The sequence below is a fragment of the Kryptolebias marmoratus genome, linkage group LG10 (genome assembly GCF_001649575.2).
Source record: "Kryptolebias marmoratus isolate JLee-2015 linkage group LG10, ASM164957v2, whole genome shotgun sequence".
NCBI lineage: Eukaryota > Metazoa > Chordata > Actinopteri > Cyprinodontiformes > Rivulidae > Kryptolebias > Kryptolebias marmoratus.
This window is the reverse complement of record NC_051439.1, coordinates 1,033,833-1,047,129: the sequence shown is the minus strand read 5'-3', so window position 1 is coordinate 1,047,129 and position 13,297 is coordinate 1,033,833. Positions and strand designations below refer to the sequence as shown.

Here is a 13,297-nt window from a genome sequence, read left to right as displayed (position 1 = left end):
ACAGCAGCAATATCAGTCCATGATGCACCTACTCTTTATATATTTTACAAAAGCAGTGATGATTATTACTTACTTTATTGAAAAACTTGCGTATGTCCATTTTTTACTGAACATTCTCCTGGTCTGCTCACTGAATGTTCATGCTGCTCTTAGCTGGCTCTGCTTGTAAACTTGCTAGCACTCTGGTATCATGGTTGCAGAGAAAACGTGGACTGGAATCCATGTAGTGTGGGAGTATGTTATATGAACAAGTGGAATGGATCGGATAACGAAGTTTGTAGGGAAAACATGGACTGGATGTCATGTGGTGATCGAGTACTCTATATGAACAAGTGGAATGGATTTGATAACGACGCACCAAAGAGGATCTCTACCTTACGCTGTAAAGAAAAAGAAAACTGACAGATTTATGATCATATATTTGAGTTAATAATGAAATAATATATTGTCATTTATTTAAACTCATATTCTGGCCACATTATATAGAATTTTTGTAAAAAAAAAAAAAAAATTTGACACCAAAATTATTTAGGGGGGTTTGAAAATATTTTAGGGGGGCTGAAGCCCCCCTAAAACAGGCCTAGTGACGCCACTGCTAACACCCATGTACTCTCATCAGAACAAAGTCTCCACAATTACCACAAAAATCATAATTCACATTAATTTGGTCTTTAATCCATACAAATGCAGCAATTTAAATTTGAATTACTTTTCCTGAATCAAACCTTCCACCTGTAAAAATCCACTAACCGTAACTGGTATTCCAGTAATGGCATTTCTGCATCCCCTTTTCAGTTTTTGTGGTCCAAATATGAAATTTTCCCTTTTTTTTTAAATAAAGAGATGCAGGTGTATATTTCCAAAGGTGACAATAACTAAATAAGCTTGAGAGAGAATAATTGCCCCTCCTGTTCTAGCTGTACTATGTGCTTAGGTGCTTGCCAAGTACATTTTTAGCATACTTGTTTTTAGAAATGGCCCAACTCTCGGTATTTCCTTCAGTTGCCACGGTGAAGCCCAGTATCAGTGTTCCATCGAAGATGAATTTTTATTGCATGCATGCATGCTCTTAGTTCAAAGTTTAGATACTCAGAGTTATTTAACCTTAATGTAATCAGTCTTTCTTAAACAGAGAACAAAGTTTTCCTGCTCATAGAAAGTTAACTCAGACTTTAGGGATAAACTCAGAGTTTTTTTAATCCTCTTATCTGGAATTTCTTCCTGATTGAGTATCTACAGCATATGTTTAAATAAGCCCAATTCAGTCCTTTTTTGAAACTCATAAAACCCAAAGGATCTGCTCTTGTAGTCCTCATACCACGTTCTCCCAGATGTCACATGTTCATGCTTCAAGTCAGAACTGATTTGGCTGCACGAGGAGGACTTGAGAACAAAATATTTGGCACTTTTTTTTAGGCCTTTAAAACAATTCTTTCTCAAAAACATTGTACTGGTATGAAAGAACATAACATTAGCTAATAAAAACCTACATTTTTGCATTACGCCATCTTGCTGGTGTTTAGAGGATATTATCAACTTCCTTGTTTGATGTGCTTTTCTTTCCATCACACGGTTGCTTCATAGTATGGCTGTGCCAAAATCTACAGTTTCAGAGGCTTAAATCCCCCTAGTACTATCAAGTCATCTTAGAGTTTAATTACTACTACACATCTCTACTTGTTAATGTGTTTAACAAAATTACACTTTAACAATTTAAAAACACCTTTAGTTTGCAAGAGTGGGCACTTTAATATAAAAGTTGTAAAACTGACTGACATCTGAATATGTTTATAAATTTTGTTGGCTTTTTCTGGAAGATAAATAAATTAAAAATATGACCATAGTCTCACTTCAGGATATGTTAGGGTGTTTATTTTTTAACAATTTTGCCAAAGTGTAAAACACTGTACCCAGAAGTGTGTTTGGGTCATAAGGCTTCTTGAAGCCACAGATAACACTGTGGGAGTACAGCACATGGTTCCTGCCTTGTTGCCAAGCAGACCCTTTCACTTCGGCCTCTTTGATACTTGATTTATTGTTTTTTGAATCAGTCCTTGGCAATCATGTGACACAGAGAGATCAGGTTTCTCAGAAGCCCTCAAGAACTGAAGCTTTCGACTGAATAAACACCCTTTGCTGGCTTCAGATCTGCTTTGACTTGAGCATCAACACTTCTCGTCTTCTGATGCTGTTCACAAATAAAAACTAGGATCATCAGACATATAATAAATGAGCAATGTCGGGTTTGATTTGTCTACATTGGAGGAATAATAGAAAGAAATGTTTAAATTTGCAGTGAGAGTTTGAAGAATGTTGGTTTTTTAGACAAGAAATGTAAATGTTATGCACTTATTCTTCACTGCAGAAGAAGCAGTGTCTTTTAAAATAGTTAAGTGTGAGGATTCTGTATTTACAGTAGTGTTGAAAATTTATTTTAAACCCCAGCATGGTTAATAAGTTGGATCTATTACATTAACAGGTAATGCAGTGGCTGTAGTACAGCTGAAAAAATATTCAGCCAAAAGACAACAAAATGAAACAAAATGACAATTCTTTACTGGAATTTAAGTAAAGGTTCAGATATATTTAACATTTTCTGTCAGTGTGAGAACATATTGCTGATTGGTTGCTGCTAGTTGACTAGGTGTGTGTTGCTATTGGCAAACATGCTCATGGGGTGGAGGGAAGGAGTTGTGGTTTTGGCGAGCACATGCCTGGCTGGTCAGATTGGACTTTCTAATGGTGTATGGGTGTTCTCATCAATAAAATCAAGTTGTTGTTTTTTTCTTTTTCTTTTTGGAGTACATAAATGCCAAATCTCTTGTATATTTGGGCTTTTTATAAACTATTGATCATATATCGTATAGACCCTAAAAGTATTGTTTAAATAGCGTAATTATCATATCTCTGACAACACTAACAAGTTTATTCAACACTGGAGTTGAATAAACCACTGAACTAGAGAATCACAGGCAGTCTGATACATTCAGCATGCAGCCTCAGCACCAACATGATTTACACTGTCTGTATTTAGCACACTTAGTGCAGTAATACGGTCGTTGTTTGGTTGAACAGGTGAATAAAACTAAACGATGTCATGCAAAAGTGCAGACGTTTATTATTAGCTAATTGTAGCGTTATTTTACACCATTATGAGATTTTTGACAAAAGGGTTGTCTTATAAGCTTGAAAAGCCATATAAAACCGGCCCTCATTTGGCTAGACTGATTTATACTCTGTAAGAAGTGAAGAAATCTGCTCACAGTCACATGGTTGGGAAATGCTTTTTTTTTTTTTTCCTCATGAGCATTTTATCCTCCAGGAGAACTGCAGCGCAGACCTGTTAAAGGCTCTGGCATACTCCATAAGAAGTCTGTTCCTGGTCACGTGGTTGCAAAATGTTCGTTTTTGCACACACCTTTCATAGTCCACGAGACACATGGCACAGAACTTCTGGGAATCTCCTTCCTCCTACGGTCTTAAAACAGGTTTCTTCCCACCGGTTTCTCAACTCTACTGTCTTTGTACAGAATGTTGTTTCCCTTACCATGACCATGTGTGTTTATTAAACAGACTGAGACAGTTTGGCATTTGCAAATTTGACTGTGCACAATAATGAGCGAATGAAGGGAACTTGGCCCTATGCTGCTCGGCCCGAGGCATACATCCTCCCTGCAACTACAGCCACAAAAAGCCTCCTGGCGCTGCGCAGTTTCCTCTGTGCACAATAACCAGTGGCGGCTGGCCAATAGAGGGCGCAAGGGCGCCGCCCCACCACTCACATTACCTTGAATAAGACGTAAAAAAAAAAGAAGTAAATGGTAAAATAAAAATATTTCGAAATATATGTATATATATTTTTAGTTGTGTAAGATAAATATTTTATAGTTAATGATAAGTAAAGTTGTTTCGTTCTTCGACTTTCTAATTGGTGACGTATTTCCGCCCCGGGGCGCAAAAATCTTTGTCCGTAGACTCTCATTAAAAGCTGTACATGCGCAGTAGCTGCTCTTCAATACAAGAGATAGGACTGTTCTGGGCGCACCTCTCCTGCACCCAGAGCTGACTGCAGCTATGTTTACATTTCACCGCCTCCCGCCGTTGGAGCGTGGGACTCCCGCCACGGGTTGACATCACATCCGTCTGTCATAAGTTTGCCTGATTGAAAAGTCGAGCTGCGGGTGTGCTGCCTTTTATTCAAAGGCAGTAATAAGTTCATTATGTGACTAAGTTACATACAAAAGGTAATAAATAAGTTCATAGTTAATAATTAGTTTAAGGAAATTTATGCTAAAAACCTGTTAGAATGTTTGGTTTTGAATTCTAATCGGAGTGAGACATCTGATCTTCGTTATATTGTACGTTCAGAATACATGATGTAGTGAGTGCTCTCACTATAAAACAAGCTTTGACGTATTTTCTCCGGTAAAGTTTTGAAAAATAAGAGAGAGAACAGGTCTTATAAATGCTAAATGTGCCCTACAGGCTTGTGCCTTGGGAGACCTCCGTCTTTGTAGGTATTGGTGTTCAGGAAGCACTTGTGCATTTATATGTACATTATAATGTTGCTTCTGTTGTTTTAATCCATGCAAATACACTGGTGATACCTTAGTATATGTTTTGGTCCAAAACATATACTAAGGTATCACATAATAGACATATACCAAAACCTTCGGTATGTCTATTTTGGATTTATAGCCCCCCCTGGAGAAAACTCCACCAGCCGCCACTGACAATAACTATGAAATTTCCTTCCACAAGTTCTTTGTCAACTGACTATCCTTTTAAGTTTTAGGTTTATAAGTTTTGTTGGAACAGTTGTAAAGACGGCTGTATTTTGTAACAGCCTCAGCTTTGTTAGCGGAGCACTAGAAGCAAATTGGCTCCATTAAAGCTCACCAGCTTTTCCGCATAAACATGCCCACAACAACTTCTGACCAATCACACAATACTTGGCGCAAACCCCTGTAAGAAAAAGTTTGGCCAGTGTCCTGTGTTACAAAGTGGTGGACAAAGCTGCTATGAGAACAAAATGACACAATTTTCATTCCAGAACCAGGAACTGAGAGCTGACTTTGTGACTTCTCATGGAGTATGACAACAGCTTTAGGAAACCCTTCCGTCCTCCTACAGGGCCTTGGCTGGGAAACACTATGCTGCCCAGCTGAGGCGTACTTCCTCCCGGCCAACACAGCCCTGGAGAGCTGCTTGTGTCTTTGCCCAGTCTCCTCTGTGCATAATAACTGTACAATCTATTTACAAGTTTTTCGCCATTTGACTGTCTTTATTAGTTTTGCTGAAACAACAGTGCTATTTTGTAACAGCTTCAGCCAGCTGCTTCAGCGGAGCAGTTGTAAATAGTAGTGGGCAGATCAATCCAAATATCGATAATATAGATACTAACGGTTGTATTGATATTGATTGTTATCTGTTTAATTGTACTGATACTTTAGTTTCTAAACTGCAAACGATACAGTGGCAAGTATTAAAGTATTTGTTTGTTTACCCATAAACCTTGCCAAGAGTCTGTTCTGGATTTTAATTAAGTTAATAACAAAATTTTAAAACCTTAAAGGTTGTGAAAAGTATTTAGCTGTGATACTGGCCCTTATTTACTTGGTATCTGATCAATGCCAAATCTTGCAGTATGGCACACCACTGGTTGTAGTGAAATGACTCCATTGTAGTTCACCTGCTTTTCTGCATATACACGCCCACAACAAAGTGCATACCCCTGCAAGAAAAATTTCTGCCCTGAGAACCGGCTATCTCACATGAGCTCCGATAGCCGAAGCTCATGTGAGAACAAATTGACATGATTTTTGTCATGTACCTGCGCGAACCAGAGTCAATTTCTTCACTTCTCGCAAAGTATAAATCTACCTTGTTCTTGCCTGGAGGAAGTCTTTCTCCATACTTCATGCTCTATGACTAATGTCATGGCTGATAAGTTACTAACTATTGAAAACTATTTGACAGAACATCACTTCAAAAATGATAAGTCCTTAAGGCAACTGAGAAATGGATAAAAGGAGGCTTTTGCTTAGGACTGAAGCAGTTTGACAAACGTTTAGAAAGTTTCAAAACATGCTAATAATTTGATTAATGAATGTGGTTTTTTTTTTTTCACAAACAGACCAAGCTTTTGTGACACTGGCCACAAATGACAGCTATGCTAAGGGAGCACTGGTTCTCGGCCAGTCATTACGAAACCACAACACAACTAGAAAACTGGTGGTACTGTTAGGACCTCATGTTGCAGATCCTTGCAGGTAACAGAGAAAGTATCCTTAACCTTCTAGTCCCAAATAATTTACTATATATCCAGCTCTGACTTAAGTCTGACATCTTGTGTTGTAGAGAAGCTCTCAGCTCCATCTTTGATGAGGTGTTTATGGTGAATTTGATGGATTCAGGTGATGGGGCCCATCTAGCCCTGATGAAGCGGCCAGACCTGGGAGTAACATTCACCAAACTGCACTGCTGGACACTGACACAGTACAGCAAGTGTGTGTTCATGGATGCAGACACAATGGTAAGAAACAAACCAGCCAATGGAAGAAAAGCAACAGGGTGGCAATGAATCTACTTATTTAAAGTGTTACAATTGTTACATTTTGGTTTTGCATTGATCTTACATTTGACAACTTATAAAAATGATTATAGCTCAGTTTGAAAAACTTAAAAGGTCTGTGTATGGTATTCTAAATGCATCTGTGGAAGTAAGTAGCATCCTTTACATCTACAGGTGCTGTCCAACGTAGATGAACTCTTTGAAAGGGAGGAGTTATCTGCAGCTCCAGATCCTGGTTGGCCAGATTGTTTCAACTCTGGGGTTTTTGTCTTCAGACCATCCAATGAGACGTATAAACAGCTGGTTATATTCTGTGCTGAAAACGGCAGCTTTGATGGTAAGAATCTAGATATTATAAAAGACTCAATATTTTTTTTAGAAAGAGAACTTGTTACCTTGACATATGCCTCGTTTCCAACTAGATTTTAGCTGCAAACAGATTTGTCAAATTCAGGGAATGTTGCTAAACATTTTCTTTTCTATTTTTTGTTTTAATATCCTATAAGGTAGCAATACATAATACAGCCCAGTACGGACATGGAACTTACCTGGTACCTACCTAGTACCTATGTAGATTGGGCTTTATTATGAAGTGACTGGTTACCCTGTACCTACAGGGTATGTACCAGATCCCTCTGAGGTAAGCACCTGGTACATATCAATACATACCAGGTAGATACTGAGCTGTTTTATGTAATTCTACCAAAATAAATGTGACAACACTTTGATTTTACAATTTAAAAGAACAAACAAGTATTTATACTTGAATGGTATCTCAGGTTAGCTTTGGTGGTCTTTAATGTGTTCATATGCTAAGATTCTGACAATGACAATACTGGCATGTTGATATATACAGTGGGGAAAACAAGTAATTATTCAGTCACCAATTGTGCAAGTTCTCCCACTTAAAAAAAGATGAGAGAGGCTTGTAATTGATATCAAGAAAGGCCTGACATCATAGGTAGACCTCAACTGTGAGAGACAAAATGAAAAAAAAATCAGAAAATCACATTGTCTGAATTTTAAAGAATTTTCTTTTGCAAATAAGGCTGGAAAATAAGTATTTGGTCAATAACAATAGTTCGTCTTAATACTTTGTAATTTATCTTTGTTGGCAATGACAGAGGTCGAACGGTTTCTGTAAGTCTTCACAAGGTTGGCACACACTGTTGCTGGAATGTTGGCCGATTCGGGCTGAGATCTTGCGTGGAGCCCCTGATCGAGGGAGATTAGCAGTGGTCCTGTAGGTCTTTCATTTTCTGATTATCGCTCCCACAGTAGATTTCTTCACACCAAGCTGCTTGCTTATTGCAGATTCAGTTTTCCCAGCCTGGTGCAGGTCTACAATTCTGTTTCTGGTGTCCTTCGACAGCTCTTTGGTCTTCACCAAAGTGGAACTTGAAGTGTGACTGTTTGGTTGTGGACAGGTGTCTTTTATACTGTTAACGAGTTCAAACAGGTGCCATTGTTACAGGTAATGAGTGGAGGATAGAGAAGTCTCTTAAGGAAGAAGTTAAAAGTCTGTGACAGCCAGAAATCTTGCTTGTTTGTAGGTGACCAAATACTTATTTTCCACCCTTATTTGTAAATAAATTCTTTAAAATTCAGACAATGTGATTTTCTGATTTTTTCTTTTTCTCATTTTGTCTCTCATAGTTGAGATGATGTCAATTACAGGCCTCTCTCATCTTTTTAAGTGGGAGAACATGCACAATTGGTGACACGAAATACTTTTTCCCCCACTGTAACAGGTGCCTTGTTTACTGCCCTTAAACTCATAATTTAGATCATTAGCATATACTTTTGTCCTAAACATGGCAGGAATATTTTTGATTTTGTAAGTATGTGCTAAAATAAAAAATGTTAGACCTGATAACAATACACCCTGAACTGCCAAACTAGTTAAGTATATTACTGAGACTTTTTTTTTTCCTGATGGGGAACCTTAACAACCTATGAGTGATAAAGAATGAATATTTGTATGGTGAGCGATAAAGCCAAACATGTTCTGTATTTTGTCCCATTGAGCTCACCTTACACAGTCAGTTGTTAATACAAATTTAGCTACGTGTAGCAGTCCTCAACTTGAACTGACTTAAAGCCATATGGACAGAACTAAAAACCAGAGCTCAGCAAAAAAAGAAATTACACCAGACAAGCTGGGTGTTCCATTGGTAGCTTTACTCATCCTCATTTATCTTTTGGCTGTAAATCTAAATGTTCATGATCAAAGTATTGGCATTTTATGAGGTCTTTTAAACCTAGAGTTTAGCATTAGCATGTTCCCAACTTTATTATGGCTGGCACCTTTCAGTAACACAAGTAAATTTGATCTTGGTTATAGAAACTGTTGGACTGTTGTAGCTTTTTGAGTAAACCATTAAGGGCTGTTTTAAACTCTAATTCTGATTGGACAATATAAACATGAGCCAAATAGAAAATTACCCACTACATGGGTATACTTTTTTACTTGCAAATAGACTTTTGCTTGTTTCTTGAAACTAATTTATTTCTGTTGTATTTTGTTTTCCCTGAATGTTGTCACTAACAGTATGTGTTGTCAGCGCCTCTTTTCAGTTTCTATTTTTACATGATAGAACAGTCTGTACGGAAATGTAAAAAATCTATATGTGGGGATTGTTCCTGTACAGCATGTACTGAAATGTGTTTGACTATATCACAACACTGAGAATAAAGTAAATGTTACTAACATTAAAATACCAGTCTCTTTATGGAATCAGTTAGCATAAATGTGACAAATACTGATTCTGTGTAACAGAAAAATGGTTATTTTCATATTATGATTGCCTTCTACATTAGTTTGTGGTGTTAACATGATATATCAGCTCAGGACTGCCTCACACTTTGGTAGTAGTAGTAGTAATCATGTCTGTCTTCAGGTGGAGATCAGGGAATTCTCAACAGTTTCTTTGACACCTGGGCAACAACAGACATTTCCAAACATCTTCCCTTCATCTACAACCTCAGTAGCATTGCCATCTACTCCTACCTTCCAGCTTTCAAAAAGTCAGTACACACACACACACACACATGCAGATGGTATTGTATTTTCTTGCAAATATACCCAAAATTTTGTAATAATTCATTTTTTTAACTCATAACCCGTAATGGTTTATGTTGCAGAATTTCCTTTTTTGCCACCAAAATACATTTTATCAAATGTAGTAAATGAGAAGTGTGTACACACTCCTAACATTAATCAATAAAGGCATCCAGTCTGTCTTCACTTGTTCATATTCAGTTGTTTCTGTAGCTTTTCATGTGAAGCTGTAGTGTTTGTATGAAAGGTCTTAAGCTTTTTCAAGGTCAGATCAGAGTTTTTGCATAGTTGTGTGTCTGTTAGTATTTAATTACAAGAAGCTGTTTAAAATTAAATTAAATTGAACACATATTCTACTGCTAGATTGTTTTGAAATCTTCACTGGTTTTTAAGATGTTTAGTGTGGTAAATGTTAGAACAACTAATTTATACAAGTGGTTATTGTTGAAATTGCTCAATCCTTTTGTTCCATAAAGAATTTGCTGATGTAGGTTTTGAAGTTATTCAAGGATTGGAAAACATTGACTGAGTAAAATTATTACACAAATTGTCATTTTAAAAGTAAACAGTAAAATTATAGTGCACTACTTGGGGTCAGTTTAGTTTAGTCACAGCTGCTAAAATGTTTAATTCAGGATTTTAACTCATTAGTGAGCTGTATGTGTGGGAATACTAATCTAGGTTGAATTGTACATTTGTTCTTGAGTGTCTTACTTGTTGTTTAGTTAGGCCTAACCAAAGAATAGACTTAACTAAACACCAAGTGCAAGATCTTTAAGATCTACAGAAAACAAGTCAATTTTAGAAATGATTGCTCATGGCAAGTTGGCTTCAACTGTTACAGAAAGATGAAAACAACAGTCATAAGTTCTTAAAAAAATAAAATATTGTTTGATAAGGCTCTTTATTAAATGGCTTTTTATCAATGTTTGTATACTTCTAGCAGCAATAGTTGGGGTCAATCTATGACTTTTTAAGAGTAAAAGCTGAAAAGATTGATAACCACTGGTATAAACAACTTAGAAACAACCAATCTGTCATTTTTGGAAGTTTGACACTCTCGTAATTGGCAGGAGAGAAAGTAATGTCATTTTGCAAAGTTGTTGAACTGAGTTTCACAATAAAAAGGCCCTCTGGTGGTTACAGTGTAATGTTTTTTAACCATGTCTAGTAATAAAATTGTCCTCTTTTACATCTTGTGATCCTGCTCGTTGGTTTGTGCAGGTATGGTCATAATGCAAAGGTTGTTCACTTCCTGGGTAAAGTAAAACCATGGAACTACTCCTACGATGCTCAGAGAGGTGAGGTCAGAGGTCACTCTATACCACCTGACCAGTGCCAGATGCACCCTGACTTCCTGCTCAAGTGGTGGCAGCTGTACGCCAGATCTGTGCTGCCTGTACTGCAGAAGGCCTACGGAAACGCCTCCTTCAACAGTGGCTTTGTAGACCCAAGCAATCATGTAGGTGTGGTGCTGGAGAGTGTGAGGTGGGGCTGTGGTGGGTGTGCTTGGATTGATAAATGTGGTTGTAAATGTGTCATAAGAAATTTCAACACCATTAGGATGTGATAATTATGCAACATGCTACAATAATTGCTGGGTGTAAATTTTTCTCTTGCTCTCTTTAAGTCTGCAATTCAATCAAGATGTGTAATTAACTTTAAGTAAAAGTGCGAATTCTTGAATGTGATTTTTAGAAAAGACCTACCAAAGGTTGCCAAGAAAATAAAACAGGTGCTGAGGAATGTGAACTGTGGGTGGGAATCTTTAGATGCCTCACGATCACTATTCAGAGGGTTGTGAATGCATTTATAATTACAAAATAATTATAAATGCATTCATAAGCACACTTCAAACTAAATCCACAGCATATAATTTTGACCTAAAAGAAACCAAATATTTTGTTCTACATTGCAGTATAAAACAGTTTTCATTCAGACACAATTTTGGGAACTAAATGAATAAAAGATATGAGTCAAAATGCTGGGTACAGTGAAATAAGATGTTCTCTCAATGAACACCCATCATGTCTCACATTAGAGCTTTCTTAGATGCTTTCTCCAGTGTTGTTTTTTGTCCTGTTGTAGTGTGTGGGAGTGGCTGATCACATTCTGTTGTGGTTCCAAAGTACAAAACATAGCACTGTTTTCGATGACCCAAAATCTTTGTAGCGAAAGTTGAAATGGACTTTGTAATTCACTTCACCTTTTCTGAGTTGTGTGGGAATTTTGACGTCATTGCTTGATGGTCTTCTAGTTAGCAATAGCAGTTAGTAACTACTACTGATAGGCAGATGAAGCTTTGTGTTGGGGAATTATTAATTTTTGAGGCTTTAAATCCCCAGTAGCTCCCCCTAGTGTTCAAAGAATTTTAAACTAGAAAAAAAGAAAAATATGGATTGTCAGTCAGTATTCTTACAACTATACCAGGGGTCTGCAACCTTATTTTCCACAGTTATACAGACAAGCTGACAGTCCAGTGTTTACATTACATGAACATGAGTTCAGTCGCTTTCTTTATCCTAACATGCAAAACTACAATAAATGTCAACAATTAATTACAGATCTTTAATTTTATATCAGGTATTTTTTTAAACACTTAAAGAGTCATGTTATCTTTATTCAAAGCTTCAAGTATGTTTTTCAGCTCTGGATAGCTTTTATATTGCAAGAGAAGGAGCAGAAATGGCTCTTTTAGGTGTAAAGGTGGCAGCTTATTATCTAAACTGGTTTATATTCAAGATGAAATTAACAAGTAGATAAGTAAAAGAGGATCGTAAAACATGTAAAGGGAAAAGTGAATTTTAATTTTAAAAATCATAATCTAAACCCTAACTAATAATTAAAATGTATCAGTATCTTTTACACTGGTAAATCTCTTTTTTTATGTTTATTTCCACTTGAATTGGGTTTGTACTAGGAGCGAATGATCTTGTGATTTTTCAGACAAATAATCAATCCTTGAATCAGGACTTTATCTGAAACGTTGAAGCTTCAGTTCAAGTATCCAATCACTAGTAGCTACCACCGGCTGTTTCACTTCTTTCTCCTCCTCCAAGTAAAAATGTGTACACAGTTTGCATATAATTTGCTTTTGTCAACTTAATTTTTGCCTTTAACTTCATAGAAGCCGAAGTACTTCTGGCTTTCCAAGCAGAAGGAGCTGTTGGTATGTGTTGGTCAGCATCTCTGTGTTGTACACATCATAAATGGTCCGGATGCTGCACTTCTACACTTCAGAGTTCTGCCTTTTGTGTTCCTCAACACAATGTTGTTAAGTTTAAATCAATTTTTGACATATTTTTTTAATTGATTCAGAATCATTCAGGTCCACTTTGTGATAAAATGAAAAATGGATCATAACCCCAACCCTCAATGTAAACCCTATTTATTGCCAAAGTTCTTGTATGCAACAACAGTAGGAAGTTTCCATACAGTCTGAGGTAACAGCACTGTTGTGAAATTGTTTGTCAGCGCTAGTACAGCGGTCATAGCAGCCCGAAGCTGAGTTGTATTGTGTCATACTAACAAGTTTACACAGCCAAACGGGAGGAGAAAGGGGTTTTCCACTCCACTTACCCTTTTTTTTGTAATTGTGTGAATGCTTTTAAGCATTCACGCCATTGTTTTCCTGTTTCTCTTTATTATTGTGTGAATGCTTT

The 13,297-nt window shown here is 37.0% G+C and overlaps 1 protein-coding gene across 1 annotated transcript in view; it reads left to right on the top strand.

The window, feature by feature from the left end:
- LOC108228383 (glycogenin-1-like) overlaps window positions 1–13,297 on the top strand; it is a 20,920-nt gene that overhangs the window by 2,671 nt on the left and 4,952 nt on the right. Inside the window, exons 2-6 of the mRNA XM_037977702.1 lie at window positions 6,137–6,272; window positions 6,361–6,535; window positions 6,749–6,911; window positions 9,475–9,601; window positions 10,860–11,097. Coding sequence (XP_037833630.1) covers window positions 6,137–6,272; window positions 6,361–6,535; window positions 6,749–6,911; window positions 9,475–9,601; window positions 10,860–11,097 — 839 coding nt within the window. The remainder of the gene's footprint in view (window positions 1–6,136; window positions 6,273–6,360; window positions 6,536–6,748; window positions 6,912–9,474; window positions 9,602–10,859; window positions 11,098–13,297) is intronic.